Source organism: Schistocerca nitens, chromosome 2 (assembly GCF_023898315.1).
Source record: "Schistocerca nitens isolate TAMUIC-IGC-003100 chromosome 2, iqSchNite1.1, whole genome shotgun sequence".
Lineage (NCBI taxonomy): Eukaryota > Metazoa > Arthropoda > Insecta > Orthoptera > Acrididae > Schistocerca > Schistocerca nitens.
In genome coordinates, this window is record NC_064615.1 from 721836211 (window position 1) to 721863982 (window position 27772).

The window sequence follows — 27772 nt, forward strand, 5'->3', positions numbered from 1 at the left end:
AGTGCGTGGGGTTTTATCAAGGACATTGTTTACAAAAGGAAGGTTCGATATCTGGTAAATACGAGACAACGAATTTACCTCGCAGTAGAGGTCATAACATCTGTTAATCTTAGGTATATATGGCGAGAAGTGGAGTACATTTTCGAAATCTGTGGAGCAACAAACAATGCCCACATTAAACTGTGCGAACATTCATAGAAATATTTGATCTCCTGTGTTCAATACTGGACAAATTAATCTATAAACCTTAATAGGTATCGAAATATAAATAAACGTTTATATATACCTCTAGCCCAGACACCCTGACAATCACTGTAAATCTACACATCTGTCCCTTCCTATGCCAATGTTGCCTCCATATTGTGATGTAATCCAGCCTAATGCACATTAAGAACTCTCTGATACCACTGATTATCTGTAACTTCCCTTCTAAGACAAAAACCTCTGATAACTACTGATGTGTAAATGTCAAATTCTGTGCATTTTTGCTTATATACGTGATGAATAGAAACATAACTGCAACTTTGTAAAGTTACTTACTACATTTCCACCATCTTTTTTAAAAAATTTTATGCGAATACTAATTTTATGCGAATAAAATATATATCAGTCAATTTAAATACTTTCGTTTTGCCAGTGATGTACTTAAATAATTAGATTCTTTGGTTACAGGTGTAAACTCTCTGTTCTTTCTCGCTTGATGGGAAGAGTTCGTATAAGAAAGAGTCTTGTGCAGTCAGTTGAAAGGGTCGGACACGTTTTGTGCAGAGGTAGCGAATAGTTGGAATTTTGTAGGTCATGTGAGCAGATGAAAATTATGTTAATGAGGAACTTGTACACTTATTGTGAACCAGTCGTACGAGTATTTTAAAATACATATGCAAAAAGGTATGAGCTATTATTATTTCATAGCTAAAGTGACAGACCACTACACTCTTGGAAGGTTTTAAATTTCTTCGCACAGAAAAATCTCGAGACAATCACACCCCGAAAAAGAAGTCAATGGAGGCAGCGCAAAACCCAGCAAAGCACGACATTAAAACTTTTAAATGTAGATTGTTCACCTACGAAAATTACAGAAATTGAGTTATGACATGGGTTTCCATTCTCAGTGGGGGTTTGAATTTTGCTAAAAGTACCATGTTAAAGTATCCATTACACGAAAGTTTCTATAGTCCCCTTCAGTATCGAACGCCGTGCATCCAGCCTAGGCTGTAAAAAAAGGGAGGAGTATGGAACACTGATGTCAGGACCGCAGGAAGGCAAACGAAGGGGATGAACCACGTGTATACAAGGAATTCACGCATACACTTTAGTATGTCAGGGAGCAATTTTAAGAAACACATTGAAGGATTTCAGAGGCATGTGGCTAAGATTTATTACATGTAACGTTGATCAATCAGCGACTATTACGGCAACGTCATGCGAACTCAGATGGGAAACACTGAAGCAAAGAAACACTAATGAGGAAGTTTAGAGAAGCAGGATTTGTGACGGACTGCAAAACGACCCTAAGGCCACCAAAGACATCTCGGATAAGCGTGCGAAGGAGAGAGAAATCAGGACTCATACGAAAGCATACAAACGGAGGAGTCACATTAATGCGATCACCCCCTATGTTCACTGTCAACGTGCAATAAACACTCACAGACGGCAGGTGGCAGCACTAGCAGTGGATGGTATATAAAACGTACCGAGGCAACACGGAAAACAATGCAGTCGTTGTCGGAATGTGGCAACGGAGCGATTTACGTGACATCCAAAAACGCATGATAAATGGCATGCGGCCAAGAGTGGAAGCATTTCCGAAACGGCTAAGTTTGTAAATTGTTTGCGTGCCGCCGTAGTTACGTATACTGTACGTGGAAAAATGGCGCTATCCAAAACCAGCATCGAGGCAACCGTAGTAACCATGGGCTATAGATGACAGATATAAAAGGCGGCTGCAGAATTTTGTATGGGTGAATAGACGTACAACTGTTAAGCAACTGACTGCCCAGGTGAATCAAGAGGCTACCAGACGTATCTCCTCAACGACCGTTCAGAGAACACTGCTGCGTATGGACTTATGCAGCAGGTGCCCGGTTCATGCACCCACGCTGACTGCTGTTCATCGGCGACGAAGGCTGGAAATTGCACACCAGTACGGCAACTGGATGTCCAATGAGTGGCGACAGGTGGTCTTTTCATATGGCTCAAATGGCTCTGAGCACTATGGGACAACTTCTGAGGTCATCAGTCCCCTAGAACTTAGAACTACTTAAACCTAACTAACCTGAGGGCATCACACACATCCATGCCCGAGGCAGGATTCGAACCTGCGACGGTAGCGGTCGCGCAGCTCCAGGCTGTAGCGCCTAGAACCGCTCTGCCACTCCGGCCGGCTGGTCTTTTCAGATGAAACCTGTCTTACCTTCCATCGGGCAGACGGCCGTAGGCATGTACGGCGTGAAGTGTATGAATGCAAACTCACAGGCCAGAGGAGGGAGTATTATGGTCTGGGGAATGTTTTCGCAGTATTCCCTGCGTGATCACATCATTCTGTAAGTGACAATGGATCAACATAAGTATGCATGTATTCTTGGGGACCAAGTCCGCACCAACATATAGTTTGTTTTTATTTGGCACAATGGCATCTACCAGCAGGACAATGGAACGTATCACATTGTCATATATTGATGACTTAATAACTTGTACGTTGTTACGCCTAAGGCTGTTGGAAGCCATCAAGGGCACTCCAAGATAGGAAATCAGAGACACAATGCAGAGAGCAGGCAAAAGTGGTAGCGTTTACATTACCGGAGCTAAATTGTAACACTCGAGCACTGCAAATTGCAGACGCTTTGGGCAGCTGTCCCAGGCGAGAAGTTACTTCAGAGGAGTAACTAGTAACTCCATCTACCTCTTAGACGCTGTTGTAAGGCGCCACAGAATAATATGGCCACGAAAAGACACGTCTTAGCAGAGGCAGCAAGTTTGTTACCTGCTCCTGAGAATTGCGACGACAGTGGGTTTACGCTGTTTATAGTAATACTACAGCAGCCCCACTCACTAAAGGACAGAGGGCGGGGCCAACACTATTGTTGCTGGCCATAATAGGAGTGGCAGTGATGTGTAGCTTTCAGATGGACGACGCTGATACCAAACTTGGAGTTTGTTAATGTAAAGACCAGAAACATCCCTACCTTCTGAGTAGGAGTTGGGGAGGGATCTGAATGTGGTTGGCCAGAGACGCCCTGGAGGTGCAGAGCGACTCGACAGATTGGCCAAAGCTTGTTAACTGCTGGTGAATTGGTGGGTTGACTATGGGAAGGGACAAACAGTGCGCCGCCACGATTCTTTAAAAACACATGGTTTTGTATTCAGAGGGAGTTCTCAGTCAGATGGTTGGATCGCCGACTCCGTGTCGCTCGTGACCAACCTCGGCAAGCTCCGACATGTCTGTTTTACTCACTTGCGATGCTGCTATCATGTTTGTACTTAACATGCTGTTGGTGTTCGCTATTTCTGCTAGAACCCACCCCAGTGGATTCAGACATTGACTTCTGTTGTGCAACCAGTTGCCTCCTTTGCTTTTTCTAATGTTGTAACCTTCAGTGTAGTAGTTAGTCTGATCTCTAACAAATAGTGTTAATCAGACCCCTGGAATCCATAAGTCTCTTGCTGCAGAATCCGAGTCTCTTGTAGGTGCCGTGTGACAGTATTTGGCGCTGATCCAAGTCATCTAACTGTCTTCTCTGGGGATTTGTCTTTCCGCATTGCTCCTCACTGCTCGGAAATTGCAGTCAGATCTCCAACCCCCTGTCTTCCCTACCCTGTGTTAGGATACGACAATACAGCTCACAGTATATGTGTGTGCTTTGAAGAACACCAGGATGAGTTTACCATACTCCCCCCGCTACCAAACTCCATAGATTTAAACCCAATCGAAAATCTGTGGGACCACCTCGATCGGGCAGTTCGTGCCATGGTTTTCCAATCGGGAAACCTAGCACAGCTGCCTGCAGTAACGGAGCCAGCACTGTCAGACTGTCAGAACCTTCCAGAGCCTGACTGACTCTCTTCCTGCGTTGCTTGCAGTGATCTGCGCTGTTGATGGATGGTCACGTTAATGTGACTGGATAGTGTATACTATAGACAGTCGTTTTTCCCTCGCTCCATTTGCTAGCGGAACAGGTAAAGGAGTGACGAGCAGCGATTACACTCCTCCTCGCCCCCCCCCCCCCCCCAACTCCTGCATGCACCATATGGTGTCTTGCAGAGTATGTATGTAGATGTAGAGGTAGGTGGGGAGAACGGGATACGTTGTTGTAATATTGTGCCAAGAAGATACAACAGTCCGATATCACACGCGATAGCTGTTTTGGCGACCCCGTTGCACGAGAAATTTGCAACACTGCTGTTGGTTCTTAAATTGATGGAAAACCTCACGAATGCAGGGCAGTGTGTCACTAATGCGCCGTTGTTGAAGGTTTGACGCCACAGAACTCATTAACACCAACGATTTATTTATGTTCTGACACGACAGCAAAACATCTCTGTGATGGATCGATATGACAGCTTCTCCTACGCTGATAACTTTGCAAACAAACCTTGATCCTCTCTCTAGTACAATCATCGCAGCGTGCCGCTTTTTCCTCCCTTCTATTTGCAACTCTTGCACAATGCTGCAGCGACATCGATACACAATTAATTACTTTACCGCTAAAGAGCGATGGAGTCTACTGTGAAGAGACTGTAGTCTCAACCGTCTTCATCACCGCTGTAGAAAGGAAATGGAGTGCAGCGCGCAACTAAAACAAAACGCAATTTACCCGAGTAATTTTTACACAAGGAAGGTGTTGACATTTTGTGTGAAAATTCCATTTTGAGGTAGACACAAAATTTTCTGTCACTTTAATCTCATTTGACACTGTAAGTACAACAATGGCGAAAACTTCCTTATTCGCTTCCTGATCTACACCTACACATACACTCTTGCTACGTTTGAAGTGCATGGTAGAGCGTACTTAGCATTGTACCACATATTAGGATGTCTACCTGGCGTATGGAACGCTGGAAGAGCGACTGCTGAAATGCTGTGTGTACACTGTAATTAGTTTCATCTTGTCTTCACGGTCCTACGGAAGAGATAAGTAAACGGCTGAAGTATATTTCTACATTCTGCTAATGTTGGTTTTGACAATAAGTTGGTTTTCGCAGGACAATTGGCAGTTCTAGTGCAGGTTTTTCAAAATCTCCGTGTCGGATCCTCAAGAGTCAAACAAGTCCGTGAGCAGAATGAAATTTTCACTCTGCAGCGGAGTGCGCGCTGATATGAAACTTCCTGGCAGATAAAAACTGTGTGCCGGAGCGAGACTCGAACTCGGGACCTTTGCCTTTCGCGGGCAAGTGCTCCAACGACTGAGCTACCCAAGCACGACTCACAACCCGTCCTCACAGCTTCAGTTCTGCCAGTACCTAGTCTCCTACCTTCCAAACCTCACAGACGCTCTTCTACAGAAAAGTTCCGAGTTAGAGTCTCGGTCCGACACACAGTTTTAATCTGCCAGGAAGTTACAAATCTGTGACCGTTTAGAGAGCCTCTCTTTGAATATCTTCAATATCCTCTGTTAGTGCTACTTGGCATGGACCCCACACACGGCAGCAATACTCTAAGCAGGGGCACAAAACTGCTTGATAAGCAGTCTCCTTTGTAGATTGATTGCATTTTTCAAGTATCCCACCAACGAACCAATGTTTCCTAGTTGCTTTACCTACGACCGAGACTATATACTCAATCGATTCCATATTTATACAAGTTATTACACCTAGCTAATCTCAGTTGTCACTTATTAATATTGTACTCATGTGATACTTCTTTTCTTCATTTTGTAAAGTACAAATTTTTTTTATTGCTGTAAATTTCAAGCGAGAAGTCAATTACTGATTGACGAAACAGGATATGTGCGTGACAAAAGTATGATCGTCAGGAATCGTCATCGCGATTGATAGCCACACAAGGGATCTGGATTGTATTCGCAGCATTTCAGAAATATTTTTTCGTTATTTAAAATAAATATACCATCCTTAATGCACTCACGTTGCGACTGGTAGTTCATAGGATTTGTCGACCTATAAAATGCGCTTGACAATGTAAAATGGCGCAAGATGTTCGAAGTTGCGAGAAAATTAGGAGTAAGTTCTAGACAGAACGGGTACTACTAAATACGTTCATCAACCAACAGGATAAAATAGAAATGGAGGATCAAGAACGAAGTGATCACATTAGTAGGAGTATTATACAGGTATCCAGTCTCACTCCAACTGTTCAGTCCATACATCTAACATCAAACCAGTAGGTGGAATGAAAAAGTAACACCAACTACAAGAAAAAACACGTTCCAATTGCAAGAGTGAAAACTATTAAATGGTCCTTTTCAATTCTCAAACATTTCAAAAGATAGCCATTGTGATAGAACAGCTACAACTGCAGCAGCTCTACATTGGTAACAGTAGTGTTCAAGCATTGTTACGAAAGTCACATGAAACCCTTCCTCGCGTGAAATGTTCACAGTGCCCTCTTAGGATAGAACTACACGTTTCATTGTTTCTGCTCTGAAATAGGAGGGCGTGACATGAGGATACGAAGCGATGTACCAATTCTGTAGTCCCATTGCTTCCTCGTCCTAAAGGCACTATAATTTCTTTTGGACTGCAACTACAAGAGGTGCTCAAAAACTTCTCGTTCGAAGACTGTGCAGTCCAGGATCAGATTCCAATCAGGCAATATCGGCGTTAGCACTGAGGTAACTATACCACCGAAGCCCAAGGATGAAGACGCCCGTTTGCTAAAACAACGTGTCCCTGAAGAAGTCCGTAATTGCCTACTGAACATGCTCCTCCGACAGGACTCGTCGACCTTTCAACGGCTTTTTTAAGGGACAAAGGCGTGAAAATCACTTTGGGGGGAGATCAGGACTACAGGGCGTGTGTTCGAGTGTCTTCTACTTGAGCTGACGTAATTTCTGCGTTAGTACATTTGCGGTATGGCGACATGCGTTATGATGAAGCAACAGCAACCTTTGTCGCAGTTTTCCTGGTTTTACACAGTCAGGCTGCCCCGTATATATTCTAAGATGGATGTTTACTGGTGTTTGTTCAAATGTTTCAAATGGCTCTGAGAACTATGGGACTTAATTTCTGAGGTCATCAGTCCCCTAGAACTTAGAACTACTTAAACCTAACTAACCTAAGGACATCACACACATCCATGCCCGAGGCAGGATTCGAACCTGCGACCGTTGTGGTAGCGCCGTTACAGACTGTAGCGCCTAGAACCGCTCTGCCACTCCGGCCGGCCCGTACGGACTTGGTAATAACGTCGCCATAGTTCACGTTTCCGATTTACCGCACGCACATCGGAAAGACACTGATGACACACTATCTCTTCCCTGCATGCCGATGCTTATATATCCACATCGGAGTCGCACTACGTTGCATACAAGCTGCGCAACGAACTTAAACGGAGACTTTTTGATCGCCCCTCATAGAAAGGCGGTGTGTATCGAGGCTTAGTATACAATACAGTGAACCTTTGAGCCCTTACTGTGGAAGGCTATGAAACTCTACGCGATAGTACACAGATACACCAGCACATCCGAGAGTGGTTCCTCCAGCGTATAGGTGTAAAAGGCGGCCATTGTGAACAGTTCATGTAATAAGAGTTTCATGTGATATTCTGGTATGTTCTGTTTCTCTTTGTTTCCCACAGCTGATAGGAAATGATTTGGAACATGAAAACAAATGGTATACGGACCCATGTGTATGTAATATATTCATTCGTAGGTGTGAGGAAATTGTAGTGAATGTTAGACCTGCACCATTTAGTTCCATCATGTACGTGTTAAAAGCAGAAAAATAAGCCCAATGAATGTGAGTCTGAAAACGCGCACTTTCCTTAGTAAATTCCGTTTTCTTTTATTAACGTGATGGCCATTCAAAGCATTTGTTTGTGAAAGACGGCCAGCGTGACGTCCGTCGATGACAAAGCAATCCTCTGCCCTTCCATCTAGGGAATCACCCACTCTGAAGTTGACCAGGTTGCTTTTGTACGAGTTAGTATAGATTAAAGATTCTATGTTGCAGTGTCTGAACATCGTTGAGTGCAGTGGCGAAGTCTTTAAAGTGTACCAATAAGAAGAAGTCTAGGGGACTGAGTCCTGTGGAATGAAAAACAATGCCAGGCTTGGGAACTCCTGAGGCAATCTATTGGCCCTGAAATTTCAGTGTCAGATACACACGCACATTGCTGTAAATATACGGTGATGCACCATCAAACACACATGTCTTCGCTGACATCCTCCAGCATGATAGGAAATACATTAATAATGAGAGTCTGATTATGAGCCCCATTTGATATCCGTGGTCGATTCAGAAACGGGGCAATGGCATGGGGATCTTCATCGGACAGCATAAAAAGACTATGAAAATTTAGAATACCATTTATTGTAATTTGCACTACATTTTTGCAAAGACCACTGACAGAACTGCAATCAGCTACGACGCTCTTGGGGCCTTGGAGACTAGACGACCTCACGGCAATACGGATGTAGTAAACGTCCATGGAATGGCGCCGAGACATGAGGATGACTCAAGCCTTCCCTTGCTGCTAATCCTAGCACAGTGGTTACAGCATTTGCGTCCATTAAATTTAGCACACATGCCCCCGTCTCAGGCGTGCGAACTGAGGGAGGCCGTGAGCTGTTTACCTTATGGAGCACTACAAAATCTGTACCCCAAAGTCGGTGGAAAAGCTGACCGATTAACTTATCATTTGGTACTTTGTGGAACTTTTCAGATCAGGGTGCAGTGGCTCGCAGGCTATTTCCATTTGCTAGACCATAGCACAAAATCCTGTGCACTTGTTGAGTGGTACACTTTCACTACTAACAAGGAGTGGAAAAAGAGGAATGAAAATGTACTCAACCATTTGTATGTACAAACGGCACAATACGGATAAAGACAAAAGTGAAGTCATTTGTGTAAGTAGATAAGGCACCACATTTTGGATCAGATAATGTATAGCTGCAACATTCGGGCTTTATGTACGCCATATCTTCAGATGAGACAACCCATCTTGTGATTTTTGGTCATTCAGTTAACAAACTGCAGCACTGTAAGCGTAGCCTGCCTACTGGGGCCAAGGTCTTGGCAAACGGACATACTTTGGACATGGGGTGTGCTGCTGACATTACGAAGTTGTGGAATCGATCATGCGTGCGCTTTCATGTTATCGGTGGATCTCTGGAGACTAGCAGAGGCAGGCAGAGTTTTGGAGAATGACGTTAGATGGAATATTAATGAATATAAAATGTGGAATTAACATAGACGATAGGCAAGCAGGGAAATTGACTGAAGAAAGAATATCAACCGGAACCCAGAGGAAAACATGAAAATAGTGAGTTCTTATGGAAGTAGCTTCGGGGCTAAAAGTAGCTTAAGTGTTTGGACTTTAAAGTCGCCTGTGGAAGATGAGTAACAGTAGTACCCTATAGGTCGCTACAATGTTTAATATAAATTTTCGTGGGAATATTAAAGACTAACACCAACAACAGCGAAAATATTATTCTAACGATAGTGACGAGTTGGAGTACGAACTGGAATTGGCAGAGTTGCAATGTTTCTACAATAAATAGTGACTATATTTATCTACTTTGTTCGTCTGAATTACTGAGTTGTTAGTAAGTTCCTATGGGACCAAACTGCTGAGGTCATCGGTCCCTAGGCTTACACACTACTTAATCTAATTTAAAATACCTTACGATAAGAACAACACACACATCTATGCCCTAGGAAGGGCTCGAACCTCCGACGGGAGGAGCCGCCCGAACGGTGGCTAGGCGCCTTTGACCGCGCGGCTACCCCGCGCGGCCCATTTGAAATGAAATGGATGATAACTAAGCTACATTTATGTCAGACCGTGACCTCTGGGTGGGTACCAGGCACGTGTATTGGGTACTAAGTGAGTTCCTTCCATACTAAATAATTTCCGGTTGCTTTTAACTAAATTTGTGACTGATAGCACCGACTAAAAGAGAGGGCGAGATATTACAGCACCCTTTGTGTGCATATAGGGTGTAGTAGATGAAGTGTTTTTCTCTACAACTCCCAAAATAATAGCCGGCTGCTGTGGCAGAGTGGTTCTAGTCTCTTCAGTCCGGAACCGCGCTGCTGCTACGGTCGCAGGTTCGAATCCTGCCTCGGGCATGGTTGTGTGTGATGTTCTTAGGTTAGTTAGGTTTAATCAGTTCTAAGTCTAGGGGACTGATGACCTCAGATGTTAAGTCCCATAATGCTTAGAGCCATTTGAACCCAAAATAATAAAACTGATAGAACTTTCATTTAATTTGAACTGTACACAATTGGTGTAAATACAAAAGTTATATGACAGAGAAACAATGTTACATTTAAAAATATATAACCCTTTTCACTAACTCTCTGAAATATAACTAAATAAACGATGTTTGTAACTCCGTTTCTTATTCTAACCCTACTAAATAATATTATTTTTACTTATTATTTTATAAATTACGGACAAAAACATCTTGCTTGAAAGAGCCTCTATATGTAGTGTGTATGTGTGTATCTTCGAAGCACTTGCGACGTTTTAGAAGTATAAAACAAAACCCATTTGCTGATGAAAACCTGGTCTCAGTAGAGGTGTAGACAGTAACAGTATTAATGAAGTGTTCGTACAGCAGTTAGACACACGATGAAGGTACAGCGACGCGGCCGGCACTCACATGGGGCAGTAGTTGCAGATGTAGGAGTAGTAGGTGCGGCCGCGCGCGCCGCAGCGCGTGAAGCCGCAGCCCACCTTGTGCGTGGACGCCCACACCATCTGCGTGTAGTGGCCCACCGCGTGCAGGTCGTTGCGCCGAGACCCGTACGTGAAGTTGTCGCGCTCCGCGAACCACATCTTGATGGCGAAGTACCTGCAGCAGGCCAGAGCCAAGACCGGTCTCACTCCGACACTGGCAACTTCCCACAAAAAGCAGGAAATAAGGGGCTCGTGAACAACTACAACTAAAGCTTGTGGGAGATTATTCTCGACTTTTTTGTGATTTAGATGTGCATATTGCCAGGAATTCCAAGACCGTATCAAAACCGTATCACAATCCAAGATCATACCAGAATATCTACAGTAGCTTTCTAGAGACTAGCCCGGACATACAAATAGAAGCGAGCAGGGGATTACCTAGTTACAGCACATTTAATAAAACATTTTTATTTACTTACTGAAAAATTACTACAACTCACATTTTATGTTTTCATGCTGTATGTTCGTGTGTTATGCTTGTGACGGTTCATGAATGCAATGTACACTCTAATGGCGAACAGATATTTCTTACGTGATGTAAACACGATGTAACAATTTTCAGATTCTTTTACTTTACTTGTACCGTAAAACCACGCTTCTTGCCAAATTTATGCTTCTACGATAACAAGAATCATCCTATAGGTTTTGAGGCGTGGGTTTGCAAGTTTCAAAATATGTGAGATAAGTGGCCGAATGTTTTGATAGCGTTGACGTCCATGAACCATGGACCTTGCCGTTGGTGGGGAGGCTTGCGTGCCTCAGCGATACAGATGGCCGTACCGTAGGTGCAACCACAACGGAGGGGTATCTGTTGAGAGGCCAGACAAACATGTGGTTCCTGAAGAGGGGCAGCAGCCTTTTCAGTAGTTGCAGGGGCAACAGTCTGGATGATTGACTGATCTGGCCTTGTAACATTAACCAAAACGGCCTTGCTGTGCTGGTACTGCGAACGGCTGAAAGCAAGGGGAAACTACAGCCGTAATTTTTCCCGAGGACATGCAGCTTTACTGTATGATTAAATGATGATGGCGTCCTCTTGGGTAAAATATTCCGGAGGTAAAATAGTCCCCCATTCGGATCTCCGGGCGGGGACTACTCAAGAGGACGTCGTTATCAGGAGAAAGAAAACTGGCATTCTACGGATCGGAGCGTGGAATGTCAGATCCCTTAATCGGGCAGGTAGGTTAGAAAATTTAAAAAGGGAAATGGATAGGTTAAAGTTAGATATAGTGGGAATTAGTGAAGTTCGGTGGCAGGAGGAAGAAGACTTTTGGTCAGGTGATTACAGGGTTATAAATACAAAATCAAATAGAGGTAATGCAGGAGTAGGTTTAATAATGAATAAAAAAATAGAAATGCGGGTAAGCTACTACAAACAGCATAGTGAACGCATTATTGTGGCCAAGATAGACACAAAGCCCATGCCTACTACAGTAGTACAAGTTTATATGCAAACTAGCTCTGCAGATGATGAAGAAATTGATTAAATGTATGACGAGATAAAAGAAACTATTCAGGTAGTGAAGGGAGACGAAAATTTAATAGTCATGGGTGACTGGAATTCGTCAGTAGGAAAAGGGAGAGAAGGAAACATAGTAGGTGAATATGGATTGGGGGGAAGAAATGAAAGAGGAAGCCGCCTTGTAGAATTTTGCACAGAGCATAACTTAATCATAGCTAACACTTGGTTCAAGAATCATAAAAGAAGGTTGTATACCTGGAAGAATCCTGGAGATACTAAAAGGTATCAGATAGATTATATAATGGTAAGACAGAGATTTAGGAACCAGGTATTAAATTGTAAGACATTTCCAAAGGCAGATATGGGTTCTGACCACAATCTCTTGGTTATGAACTGCAGATTGAAACTGAAGAAACTGCAAAAAGGTGGGAATTTAAGGAGATGGGACCTGGATAAACTGAAAGAACCAGAGGTTGTACAGAGTTTCAGGGAGAGCATAAGGGAACAATTGACAGGAATGGGGGAAAGAAATACAGTAGAAGAAGAATGGGTAGCTCTGAGGGATGAAGTAGTGAAGGCAGCAGCCGATCAAGTAGGTAAAAAGACGAGGGCTAATAGAAATACTTGGGTAACAGAAGAAATATTGAATTTAATTGATGAAAGGAGAAAATATAAAAATGCAGTAAATGAAGCAGGCAAAAAGGAATACAAACGTCTCAAAAATGAGATCGACAGGAAGTGCAAAATGGCTAAGCAGGGATGGCTAGAGGACAAATGTAAGGATGTAGAGGCTTGTCTCACTAGGGGTAAGATAGATACTGCCTACAGACCTTTGGAGATAAGAGAACCACTTGTATGAATATCAAGAGCTCAGATGGCAACCCAGTTCTAAGCAAAGATGGGAAGGCAGAAAGGTGGAAGGAGTATATAGAGGGTTTATACAAGGGCGATGTACTTGAGGACAATATTATGGAAATGGAAGAGGATGTAGATGAAGATGAAATGGGAGATAAGATACTGCGTGAAGAGTTTGACAGAGCACTGAAAGACCTGAGTCGAAACAAGGCCCCGGGAGTAGACAACATTCCATTAGAACTACTGATGGCCTTGGGAGAGCCAGTCATGACAAAACTCTACCATCTGGTGAGCAAGATGTATGAGACAGGCGAAATACCCACAGACTTCAAGAAGAATATAATAATTCCAATCCCAAAGAAAGCAGGCGTTGACAGATGAGAAAATTACCGAACTATCAGTTTAATAAGTCACAGCTGCAAAATACTAAAGCGAATTCTTTACAGACGAATGGAAAAACTGGTAGAAGCGGACCTCGGGGAATATCAGTTTGGATTCCGTAGAAATGTTGGAACACGTGAGGCAATACTATCCTTACGACTTATCTTAGAAGAAAGATTAAGAAAAGGCAAACCTACGTTTCTAGCATTTGTAGACTTAGAGAAAGCTTTTGACAACGTTAACTGGAATACTCTCTTTCAAATTCTGAAGGTGGCAGGGGTAAAATACAGGGAGCGAAAGGCTATTTACAATTTGTACAGAAACCAGATGGCAGTTATAAGAGTCGAGGGGCATGAAAGGAAAGCAGTGGTTGGGAAAGGAGTGAGACAGGGTTGTAGCCTCTCCCCGATGTTATTCAATCTGTATATTGAGCAAGCAGTAAAGGAAACAAAAGAAAAATTTGGAGTAGGTATTAAAATTCATGGAGAAGAAGTAAAAACTTTGAGGTTCGCCGATGACATTGTAATTCTGTCCGAGACAGCAAAGGACTTGGAAGAGCAGTTGAACGGAATGGACAGTATCTTGAAAGGAAGATATAAGATGAACATCAACAAAAGCAAAACGAGGATAATGGAATGTAGTCGAATTAAATCGGGTGATGCTGAGGGGATTAGATTAGGAAATGAGACACTTAAAGTAGTAAAGGAGTTTTGCTATTTAGGGAGCAAAATAACTGATGATGGTCGAAGTAGAGAGGATATAAAATGTAGACTGGCAATGGCAAGGAAATCGTTTCTGAAGAAGAGAAATTTGTTAACATCGAGTACAGATTTAAGTGTCAGGAAGTCGTTTCTGAAAGTATTTGTATGGAGTGTAGCCATGTATGGATGTGAAACATGGACGATAACCAGTTTGGACAAGAAGAGAATAGAAGCTTTCGAAATGTGGTGCTACAGAAGAATGCTGAAGATAAGGTGGGTAGATCACGTAACTAATGAGGAGGTATTGAATAGGATTGGGGAGAAGAGAAGTTTGTGGCACAACTTGACTAGAAGAAGGGGTCGGTTGGTAGGACATGTTTTGAGGCATCAAGGGATCACAAATTTGGCATTGGAGGGCAGCGTGGAGGGTAAAAATCGTAGAGGGAGACCAAGAGATCAATACACTAAGCAGATTCAGAAGGATGTAGGTAGCAGTAGGTACTGGGAGATGAAGAAGCTTGCACAGGATAGAGTAGCATGGAGAGCTGCATCAAACCAGTCTCAGGACTGAAGACCACAACAACAACAACAACGACGTAGATGCTTAAAATTTTTGCAGCGCCAAAGGACTATAGACCTTAGTATGTGACATAAATTTGAGTTTGATACATCAGTGTGTTCAAGACCATAGACTTTAATATGTCACATAAATTTGAATTTGATACGCCTAAGTGTTAAAGAGAAAAATGAGTATTAACAGACAGGTAGGCAAACAGACAGACTGTCAAAAAATATTTTTCCGTGTCATGTAATTACAAATGCACAATTTTCGGATCTTTTTCTTTACTTGTACTGTGAAACCTTGCTTCATGCGAAATTTCATGATTAGGCCAACAGGAAATATCCTACAGGTTTTGATAAGTGTTGTTTTCGAGTATCAAAATATGTGACATAGATGCTCGTATCTCTCGACTGAAATCACTTAGAACTTTAAAATTTTTGCACTGCCAAGTTACCATAGTCCATAGCATACAAACGTCACATTTCTTGATATGTCTACTTGTTCCAGAAAAAGAGTTCATTTGGACCAGGGGTTCCCAACAAAATTTTCTCGAGGACCCGCTCATCGAGCATGATTGGTACCTTGTCATATCACACTATCAAGTACCTAAAAACGACAAATTAAGAGTCTTTTTATACTTTTTCTGTTTTTGGTACTTAGACAAAACATTGACATATTCTTTATTGAAAAAATATTGAGCTTAAAGCTTTTTCAATTTAGCCTTCATTAATAAAAATATCCACGGGTGTACTGCCGGTCTACAGTGTCCAACGGGCACAATATTTCGGCGATCATACATGTCGCCATCATCAGGTGAACTGACGGACTGAGCTCCTGTGAACGTGCCGGCACGGAGATCCGTACACTATGGCTGCTCAGGGGGAACTGGGTTCGGTCGCGGCGGCGGCCGATTTAAATACCCTCCGCCCGCGGCGCGCTCACTCCGCCGTCCGCGCCCCGCGCCACGGTCGCGCGGTGGAACAGATTGCGACGGCGTCTGAGATGACGTCGGTGTGATGGCTCTGTCCGCCGTGGTCGTCACAACTATACATTTGCTCGATTTACTCTTGATTAACCCAATCGCTGGTTCCCAAGCCTTGCTAAGATTATAGCCAGAGTCACGGTTTATGAGGTCGTCAGTGGTGCGAATTTCGATGGCCTCTCTAACAACGCTGTCCCAGTATCTCGACGTCTGTACCAGAATCCTCGTGCGTTCATACTCCATAGCGTGATTTTCCGACAAACAATGTTCAGCGACCGCCGACTTGCTCGGATACATCAGTCAAATGTGCCTCTGGTGTTCACGGCATCGATCCTCGACGGTGCGCATCGTCTGACCAATATACGACTTGCCACATTGACACGGAATCTGGTACACGCCGGCCTTCCTCAAACCGAGGTCATCTTTGGCGCTCCCCACCAGTGCACGAGTTTTATTCGGAGGTCAAAACACCGTACCGACCCGGTGTTTCTTCAAAATGCGGGCGATTTTCCCCGAGAGTGCGCCTATATATGGGATAAACGCAGTGCCTACCTCCTCCCTCGTGATTTCATCCATATCCACAGGTTGTGCTGTAGTGGGTGGGCGGAGAGCACGGTGAATCTGCCACTCTGAGTACCCATTTTTTCGAAATACAGTTCTCAGATGTTCCAATTCCTGGGGTAGACTCTCTGCGTCAGAGATAGTGTGCGCCCTATGTACTAGAGTTTTAAGCACCCCATTCCTCTGTGAAGGGTGGTGGCAGCTGTCTGCGTGCAAATACAGATCAGTGTGCGTTGTCTTCCGATACACCCCATGGCCTAGGGTGCCGCCAGGCCTTCTCTTGACCAAGACGTCAAGGAAAGGTAGTTTACCCTCCGTTTCAGTCTCCATAGTGAATTTGATGTTGGGGTGTATGGAGTTCAGATGTGTAAGGAAGTCAAGGAGTTTATCCATACCATGTGGCCAGATGACGAACGTGTCGTCCACGTAACGGAAAAAGCAAGTAGGTTTCCATTCGGATGACGACAGGGCTTCCTCCTCGAAGTTCTCCATGTACAAATTCGCTACCACCGGTGAGAGTTGGCTACCCATGGCGACTCCCTCCGTTTGTTCGTAGTATTCTCCATTAAAAAGAAAATACGTGGAAGTCAAGACATGCCTAAAAAATTCAGTGGTCTTCTCGTCAAACTTCGGACTAACAATTCTAGTGACTCTCGCAGGGGTACCCTCGTGAACAAGGAAACGACGTCAAAACTCACCATGATATCTGACTCACCCAACGTGAAGCTATCAAGGCGTTTAACAAAATCCACGGAATTACGGATGTGATGAGGGCATTTACCCACATAAGGACTTAATATTCCCGTCAGATATTTGGCCAACAAATATGTAGGTGCCCTGATGTTGCTGACAATGGGGCGTAATGGTACCCCCTCTTTGTGAACCTTCGGGAGTCCATATAGTCTAGGCGGTACCGGACCTTGGGGTAACAATTTCTTAGCGTCACCCTCCGGTAAATCTGCGTCCTTGAGAAGCGACCTCGTCTTGTTGTCCACCTTCTTTGTAGGGTCAACGCTGATCTTCCGGTAGGAATCGTCATTTAGCAGGCTGTGCATCTTATCAGTGTAGTCCTTATGGGAGACAACAACTGTAGAATTGCCTTTGTCAGTCGGTAAGACAACAATTTCAGAGCGCTCCCTCAGATCACGAATGGCCGCCCTCTCTTTACTAGTGATATTTGACTTCATCGGCTTGGATTTCGTCAACGCACGACAAGTTTCACGACGTATTTCCTCAGCTGATTCAGGCGGAAGTCGAGCTGCAACCTGTTCAACAGCACTAACAATTTCTGCGACCGGAGTGAACTTGGGGGTGGGAGCGAAGTTGAGACCTTTCTGCAAAACCGAGACCGCATCATCACTTAACACCATGCCACTCAAATTGATGACAGTCTTGCCCGGAACCTGCAGAGATGGTTTGTCAAGGAGACGTGAGAACTTAGCTGTTTGACGTCCCGTTGCCTTCTTATGGGCGGAATCAGCTGCAACCCAGGTGACACCATCAATCCAATCCCAGGAAAAAGAAGTGAAATTACTAGCCAGTTGCAAATGTAGTTTGAGTAATTCCTGTGAGATAAACTCAAGGCTCCGGCGGGTGAATGCGAGGCTGGATCGTTTCTTGATTCTCTTAGCTGCTGCAGAATTGATGTGATGCATAACCTTAGCAAAATTTGGAACAACATTCTCGGAACGACATCTCTTTAGAAAGGCAAGAGTACTTAGCAAACGATATCTACGGTGGCGCAACTTTTCAAATTTCTTCATGCTGCGGTACATCTCCTCCCCGTAAAGGTGTATGATGTGATTCTTGAGTTTCTCCCGTCGTATTTGATAATCAAAATATCCACGGGTGTACTGCCGGTCTACAGTGTCCAACGGGCACAATATTTCGGCGATCATACATGTCGCCATCATCAGGTGAACTGACGGACTGAGCTCCTGTGAACGTGCCGGCACGGAGATCCGTACACTATGGCTGCTCAGGGGGAACTGGGTTCGGTCGCGGCGGCGGCCGATTTATTTTGATTATCAAATACGCCGGGAGAAACTCAAGAATAGCCATCATTGTTATTGTTAAATTTGTGATTATTGCTCAAAATCTTTGTCTTAAAATCTGGGTATTTAGTATAACAAAAGTCCTTAAAAAAATAAAAATTGAGTATGAACTAAAAATGAAAGGAAAAATGAAAACTGAGTGTATTGGTCTTTCACTTGACATTGCATTGAGTAGACATGTGTGAAAAACAAGAAAACACTAATTTCATAGAAGGTATTATTTATTTGAAAAAATACAGTTACAACAGAGTACTCCATCAGTATACAGTTAATTTTCAGTTCTTAATGAGATGACTGTCAGTTGTCAGCTGCAAAGAGGCAGCGCGCGCAGTCTGGACTGGCAGACCGGCCGACGACATGGCAGTCCTACAGAGGTTCCGTTTTCACAGATTGAGACACGAAACGCTAAAAGGTGTTCGAGACCACCACTGTGTCTCCCTAAGGCAGAATGCCTAGTTGTGTGACATTGTTCGCTGCACAACGTCGTGATTTTGTGCGTACGTCTTTGCTGTAGACAGGTCTGACATAAGGAACCTGATACAATGAATTGGTCTGTAGTAGGCCTGCACGTTCGTGAATCAGCAAGCGTGTGCCGCCTGTTAGGGAACATGTGCAGGCACTGTTCTTTAGCGTCATTTGCACGTAGCCTCGATAAGTAATTCTTTTACGGTAACCCATCTTATATTCCTATCATTGTTGTAGAACGTAAATCCTAAAGTTTTGTTTCTTATTATTGTACCAGGTAATACAAGTAGGAGAGTAAAGATCTGTTGGAAAGCTGTGATCAGTAATGTTGGCAATCTGCTATCCAAGAGAGTGAGGCCAAGAGGGTGAGGTGTAGTTCGGAGATACAACGAAGAGCTCGATTTATTCTTAGGTCATCATTACGTCAGACTTTATGCCCCTTCCACCTACTTTTCATATTTATTCATTATGTTTACATTTATATATCCCACTCTAAGCTTTTTCCCTGATCCATTAATTTCATTTTCTATCTCTCAAATAATTCCTAACCTGCACTCTCCACTGAGCAGCCCTGTTTTCGAATGGTCTTCACATCAGTCGTTCCTGTCTCAATGAAATAAATGTAAATCGTAAACACAAAGTCACTGAAAACTTTTCTTTTAGATACATCTAAACCTCAGTTTTTACAATTGTGTTTAATTTACAAAAAGCAGTGTACGTCAGTTTCATCATTCTATTTCTTTAATGTCCCTGCAGACATTTTCTTCAAGTAACAAAAATAAAAAATAGCTCGTCAGTGGTTTATCTTATTTCATTGTTACTATGTACAACTTTCTTTTAAATGTGTCCAGAATTCTTTATTTTAATTATCATAACTGATTTTCAAGCAGTTTCAAAACTTGCTCTGTTAAGTTCTGTTTTTAATTGTTCATCTGCATTACAGATAAACAGTGCAGTGTTACCAGGAAAACGAAGATGGACCAGATATGTCCCATTGAAATATACTGTTCCTTAGGTTTTGCAGTATGAGGGTGTGTAAACTTCTTCTCCGGCTACTGAGAGTAATTTTGGTTGTATAAAACCAGTTTGCTTGATTCCTGTTCCAGTTTCGAATTTCCAACAATCCTCATACAGTCGAAGTCTTATTCAAGTTGTAGTATTCATGTCTTACTAACATGGAAAGGTTAGGAGTTAATGTTCTGTCGATGATTGCTTAGTGATAAGGAATCAAATCCATCGTGTCTTTTCAAGGGAATCACCCCGCCATTCGCATTAATCGGCTCAAGAGATCTAAATGGGGTTCGTCAGGCGGGTATTTGAACTTCGCCCTTAAGAAAGGCGAGTCCAGAGCCTCGATTACTGTGCTACATCACTCTGTTTGTAGATAGCAGAGTTCTTTCATATGCTCTGGTCATTTGTTTTTATTTGCTCCTTAAGCATTATTTTACTGCTTTTATTTTGTTCATCCGCAACTTGTGATAGATGTTATGTAGCTAGTGAATTCTATTCAACAGCTCTGGAAGTCTTTCTGTGTTTCATTCATAAGGGCTATTTATCTTCATCTGCTTCTTGTTTCCATTGAGCATATTTTATTCATTTGATTTCCAAATAGTGACGTACCGTATGTCCAGAGATTGCGTACACATCTTCTACTCCAAATTATTTATTGTCACCTGATACCAAATAGTTTTTATTGTCTCCTGGTCACTAATTTCGGCGTACATTTTCTATCCTAAGATATATTAAACAGGAAACACGTGTACTCCACTACGGATGTCTTTAATCATGATTTTATTCTTCAGGAAATCCGTTATGATTCGACTGAGCTCAGTTTGTTGCGTTTCTTCCTCTAAATGAACGCTAACTTAGGCTAGTGCGATGATACCACTCACGAAAGAGCCCGTTCATATCCTAGAAGTGATTACTGTCACAGACACTTAAATAACAAACCTGTTCTAATAACATATAATGCGATGAATCGATTTTTTTTGTACAAATTGTACCCGTGCCTTCAGGCAGTAACAAATATTTCGCAATGATGGTACAACACAGACACCAAGTGAAGAAAAGTTGGTAATGTGTACAGACAACCATAATATTCGCACTTCGATAGCTGAACCTGTCCGAGAGTCTTCCAGAAAACAATACCATACGACCTTACTATTTTTCTTAGTTTTTAGCCCCAAGCTTCGTTTGTTATCTCAAGGAGAGGACGGATTGGAGGAATTTGGTCCTCGCATATTGTGCCTTAAGTAGTTTTCGATTACAGCCTGTCATCCTACGGGGTCCGTTAAGCACCTTACGATGTTTACTGACGAAGCGAGTACAAGGAAAGAAACGTTTTCTTAAGGACAGCTGCCTAGGCAAGTACCTTTCAGACGTGTAGAGGAATAATGGAAACCTGTTTAAACAGTCTATTGACCTCCACAGCTAACAACTTCACAAAACGACTGTTTCCCGTTCGCAGAGTCTCCAGTAGTAGACACGTGCCCACCGCTGCCTTCGTGACAGCCGCGGAGCTATAAATCCCCGGCGCTCCCAGTTAACGTCGCTATGGGCGACACTGGACATGTTTCCCGAACAGGCGCTGACTTCACCACTCCAGATGCCAAACCTCAATTTGAGCTCATCAAAAACGCATTCCTTACAATACCACTGGCGCCTGTGCGCCATTCTCAGAACGACCAACGCCGTCTCGCTCTGATTCAGTAAATGATGTATGTCTTGACAATAGTCCAACCTCAGTATTGGAAACAGGAAGTTATCAGACGGCAACAGCACTATATTTTCTACTAGAGGAAAATTGGTATCAAAGTGTTTTTAAGCACAACTACATCGTAGGAGCCGTACTCAGTTTCCAAAAATATACCATCTTTTATTCGCCATGATTACGTGTACATCACCCTGTACACTGATTTCTATTACTATCAGTTGGATAAATGTATTTTTTGGACGAACCGCGTTGACGTTGCTTTTGGTAAGGACCAACATCATTAGAGAATGCGTGGGAGAACGGCCGGGAACGATAGACGGCTGTTCAAAACCCGTGCATCCACAATAGTAATACATCCCAGAATACAAGTACATTCTATAATACTTTACTGATCGAATTCTTGCACGACAGAAGTCGCTATACAGTACCATTGTTTCGGGGTCTTAGCCTCACCTTGAAATATATCTAACCGAGCGGTCTAAGGCGCTGCAGTCACGGGCTGTGCGGCTGGTCCCAGCGGAGGTTCGAGTCCTCCTCCCTCGGGCATGGGTGTGTGTGTTTGTCCTTAGGATAATTTAGGTTAAGTAGTGTGTAAGCTTAGGGACTGATAACCTTAGCAGTTAAGTCCCATAAGATTTCACACACATTTGAACATTTGAAATATATCTAAAATCTGAAGTAAAACAACACTTATAGCCTACTCCATCAAGCAAATAAGAATTTTTTTAGAAAAATAACGATTGACATTTAGAAACTGACAAAAGATAAAATGATTGAATAGTAGCCTACCTAGCAATATTATGACTATGCCCATACCTTAACAACTAATAGGCAAACATCTACCGTAGGTGGATCGTCAAATAACATCCCAAATTGTGGCGGCGGAAGAACTCCAACTTTCAATCGCGGCCTGGAAAAATTCCTCTTGTCCCAAAATTGACACAGGGAATGCACACAATTTATAATAATAAAGCCATCATAGGACATTAGGTGGAAGTCACGCGCTAAACTAAAGTTGAACTAAATAACGGCCCCTGCGCTGCAGAAAGCGCAAATCAGCTTATAATCTAACGTGACGAACCACACGAAAACACCTACATTCGAGTCCGACACTTACCAAACGCTAAACATCAACCTTCCATTTTTTTTAATTTGTTAATTGCGTAATGGAGTACGGTACAACTGTTGTTTTACTACGGATTTTAGATACAACTCACGATGGGGCTAAGACACTGAAACCACGGTAGTCTATAGCAACTTCTGTTGTTGCCTCTGCATCACGGGGTCCCAGGTTCAATTCCCAGTCGGGTTGGGGATTTTCTCTGCCCGGGGATTGGCTGTTTGTGTTGTCCTCATGATTTTCATCATCATCATTCGTGACAGTGGCTAGATTGGAATGCGTAAAAAATTTGGCTGTGTAAACGTTGGGACTTTGTACGTGTGCTAATGACCGCGCAGTTGTGCGCCCCGCAAACCAATCCTCATCATTATTATCAACTTCTGTTGTGCAAGACTTCGGTCAATAAAGTAAATCTCTCTGAATTCACTCAATATAATAGAGATTTCCTCGTCTCCGTCAAATACGAACTAGTAAACGTGAAAAAGGGGTAGGAAGCATTTCAGGAAATATGCGATAGCTGTAAAGTAAAGCTTCCACATAAAGGTGTAGACAGTGTATGTGTCCTTCTAGTTAACTTGGAAATTTCTATAAACCCTTTCTTTGGTTTTTCTCTGATGTGCAGGCGAAATGAACACTGCTGGTAGCAAGATCCTATCCAGTGAGGGTTAAAGAAGGGCAGCTGTCCGTTCCATGTCGCTCCGCTCGTTTACAAAAGAAAGAATATCTCCGCAAATCAAACTTCCGTTATTGCTCCGTGACAGAAACGTATACATTCAGTGTCAGTCTGAAGGAAATGAAAATATCTAATGTATACCGACAAGCAGCAAGTGTACGAAGAGCCATTCCGTTCGTCGCTGTTCTCCTTGAAGCTGAAAATACCAGGTGACAATGGTGTCTAAATGTTTCCAGTAATGCTGTATCTTGAGTTTGCAATACTTTTTGTGGTGTTACCTGCCAGTGTCGAAAACGAAAAAGATGTATATGTGGTAAGTATTCATATTTTAACTGAACGTTGCCTGATCGACAGCACAGCAGTGCGTGCAATTCTCATACAAATTATAGACTCCTTTAATAAATAATAGGTATAAATAACATGGTGGTATGCGTTAGTGATTAATATTACTTCTGTATGAGAATGAGATTTTCACTTTGCAGCGTACTGTGCACTGATATGAAACTTCCTAGCAGATTAAAACTGTGTGCCGGACCGAGACTCGAACTCGGGACCTTTGCCTTTCGCGGGCAAGTGCTCTACCAACTGAGCTACCAAGCACGACTCAGTACCCGTCATCACAGCTTCAATTCTGCCAGTACCTCGTCTCCTACCTTCCAAACTTGACAGAAGCTTTTCTGCGAACCTTGCAGAACTAGCACTCGTGGAAGAAAGGACATGGAGAGACTTGGCTTAGCCACAGCCTGGAGGATGTTTCCAGAGTGCTAGTTCTGCAAGGTTCGCAGAAGAGCTTTTGTGAAGTCTGGAAGGTAGCAGACGAGGTACTGGCAGAACTGAAGCTGTGAGGACGGGTCATCAGTCGTGCGTGGGTAGCTTAGTTGGTAGAGCACTTGCCGGCGAAAGGCAAAGGTCCCGAGTTCGAGTCTAGGTCCCGAGTTCGAGTCTCGGTCCAGCACACAGTTTTAATCTGTCAGGACGTTTCATTACTTCAGTAGTTTTGCTTTTATTTTTGAGAAATTGTGGTCCATTCCCTACACCTCTCTCCTTCCACAAAATTAAGATGAGCTCCTATCTCGTCTAGTTCAGATTATGGGTACGCTCTTGGCCAGTGGATTTTTTCACTCGACGTCAAGTACCATCCAAAAAGAGTCACTTTGGTTCTCATTAGAGACAACAAGTTATTGAAATGTAAATTTCGTGGGTCCAATCGGTAAGCTGCCTCAAACATCATATCAAGGATGTTGTCTAAAGAGAACAGGCGTCAGTAATATTATTACAGTCTGTACAACTTATCCCTGAAGAAATGAACATGCATTAAATTTCATGTTAAATTAAAGTTATTACACAGTCCCGTCACGTTAGTATGCCTACCGCCTATGTTCGACTGCAACGTGCAATAACCTCTCACAGACGGGATGAGGCAGCGCCAATGGTGGAGGGTATATAAAGTGTGTCGGGGGCACGCGGATAACAGTGCAGCCGTTGCCGTAATGCAGAAACGGACTGACTTATCTGACGTCCAAAAAGCACGATCACTGTCTTTCGGGCCAAGGATGGAAGCATTTCCGAAACGGCTGTTTGTAAACTGTTCGCGTGCCGCCGTGGTTAAAATACAATATAAGACAAAGAAAATGATGCACGATGAAAGAATTATTCGAATGGGACGGAAATCGGTAGATGTGATGTATACGTTCAGACAACAAATGATTACAGTTCCAGAAAAGGTTTGTGATTTATTCAAGAGTAAGTGCTTCACAAACTGAGCAAGACACTTACGCGTTGTTCCACCTCTGGCCCTTATGAAAACAGTTATTCATCTCGACGTTGATTGATAAAATTGTTGGATATTCTTTTGTCCAGTTGGTGCGTTAGATCGTAAAAAAAAAAAAAAAAAAAAAAACGTGATGGTTGGAGGGCTCTGCCCATAATGCTCCAATGGGAAAGAGATCCTATGACTTCTCTAGCCAAGATAGGGTTTGGCAAACACGAAGACAAGCAGCAGAAACTCTCGCCCTGTGCGAGCTGGCAGTATCTTGCAGGAATGTAAGCCCAGGATGGCTTGACACAAAGGGCTGTGCTGTAAAGGTGTCGCGGATGACAACCAGGGAGTCCTGGTATGAAAAGGAATGACACCGCAGATCTTCACGTCTGACTGACTGGCCATATGGCGGGCGACACCCATGCTGGTATTCTACCGCTGTCTGGGATTTCTTCAGGCCCATCTTCGCTGGCCACTGTCACTGGAGACAGTTCTACTCCAGTCAATGAGATTCCAGACCAAAGACGAGTCTCGAGACGCCACGGACAGCACTGGGAGACCAGCCTGACTGTCGCCCGCCCTATGGTCTGACAGCCAGGACTGGTAGTATGGGGTGACATTTCTTTTCATAGAAGGACCCCTTTGGTTGTTATCTGCGGCACCCTTAGAGAACAGCGGCACGTCGACGATATTCTATGCCGCGTTTTATTGGTTTTTATGGCTTATATTTCAGCAAGATAGTGCCTGGCTGCACACGGCGAGAGGTTCTACTGCTTGTCTTCGAATTTTTCACATCCTACCTTGGCCAGCAAGGTCGCTGGATCCCTCCTCAGTTGAGAACGTTTGTAGTATTATGGGTAGGGCGAAAGCTCGGGGGTTTGACGATCTAACCCGTCAGTTGGACAGCAATGGGCGTGATATCCTTCAGGAGAGCATCCAACAGCTCTGTCCGTCAATGCCAAGTCGAGTAACTTCTTGCGTAAGGGCCAGAGGTGAACAAACACGTTATTAACTTGATCAATTTGTGAAGCTCTTTCTCTTGAATAAAGCATCCAATCTTTCTGAAAGTGTAATCATTTGTTTGTCTTTACATGTACATCACATCTACCGATTTCCATACCATTCGGATGATTCCTTCGAGGAGAGAGCACTTTTTTTTGTGTGTATACTGTGCGTGGTAAAATGGCGCTACCCATACCGGCGCCGGCCCGTACGTGACAAGAGTGAACGTTGGAAGATATGTACGGGCGAACACACGTACAACTGTAGAGCAACTGACCGCCCAGATGAACCAAAGAGCTGAAGGACTGCTAAAAGTATTTCCTCAGCGACAGTTCAGAGTACGTTGCCGTGTATGGGATGCCACAGCAGGCGCCTGTTTCATGCACCACGGATTACTACTGTTCACCGGCGAAGGAGGTTGGATTTTGCGCCCCAATACTGCAACTGGAGGTCCACTCCGGTGGTCTATTCATATGAATCATGTATCATGCTCCGTCGAACAGAAAGCAATCGCCGGATGGGTCTAGGTCGGAGGAGGGCATATTTTTGATCTGGTGAATGTTTTCGTAGAACTTCCTGGGTGATATAATTATTCGAGAAGGCACAATGGGTCAACACAGGTATGCATCTGCCATGTCCACCCCTACATTCAGCTAGCTTTTCCTCTACATGATGGCATCTACCTGCGAGACAACGCAACGTGTCACACAGTTTGCAGCGTGCGTTCGTCGTTCGAAGAGCATCAGGGTGAGATTTCCACAGTCCTCTGGCCACCAAACTCCTGCGATTTCAACCGAGTCGAGAATCTGTTGGACCACCCCGGCTGGGCTGTTCGCGCCCTGGATTCTCAACCAAGAAACCTAGCGGAGCTGGCAACAGCACTGGAATCAACATGGCTCCACGTCCTTGTCGGCACCTTCCAGCACTTCATTGACTCTCTTCCTGTGCTTCTCGCAGCGGAGCGCGCTAGGAAAAGTGGTTACCAGGTGTACCGGTATGAAGTGAGCGCTAAGATACAAATGTGTCGATAGGGAACATTTGTTGTGAACCAGCCTCAAATTTTTTTTGTTTGGTTGGTATGACATCTGTCAAAGATATTTAGTATACATCAAGTCATGGAACATACAACATCATACGTTTTTATCGTGTTAACAATGTCGAATTTTGTACCAGAAAGTGTGATTTGCGGAAATCGTTAATTTTTTGTTTTCATTTGAAAAAAAGGGCTGCAGAGTCGCATCGAATGCTTGTCGAGGCATATGGTGATGATGTTCTATCAGAAGCAACATGCAAAAGATGGTTTCAACGGTTCAGAAATAATGATTTTGGTGTAAGAAATGAAAAATGTGGAAGACCACCAAAAAAGTTCGAAGACGCCGAATTGCAAGCAACATTGGATGAAGATGATACTTTGAGTCAGAAGCAAATGGCAGCAATGCTAAATATTGCACGACAAACAATTTCTGACCGTTTGAAAGCTATGGGAAAGATCCGAAAATGTGGAAAATGGGTGCCACATGAATTGAATGAAAGACAGATGGAAAACCGAAAAACCATTTGTCAAATTTTGCTTCAAAGACATGAAAGAAAATCAGTTTTGTATAGAACTGTTACTGGCCTT

The 27772-nt window shown here is 43.4% G+C and overlaps 1 protein-coding gene across 2 annotated transcripts in view; it reads right to left on the bottom strand.

The window, feature by feature from the left end:
* Nucleotides 1-27772, bottom strand: part of LOC126236899 (cysteine-rich secretory protein 2-like) — a 251857-nt gene that overhangs the window by 6089 nt on the left and 217996 nt on the right. For both annotated transcript variants that reach the window (XM_049946542.1, XM_049946544.1), the window contains one exon: nucleotides 10785-10976. In XM_049946542.1, coding sequence (XP_049802499.1) covers nucleotides 10785-10976 — 192 coding nt within the window. The remainder of the gene's footprint in view (nucleotides 1-10784; nucleotides 10977-27772) is intronic.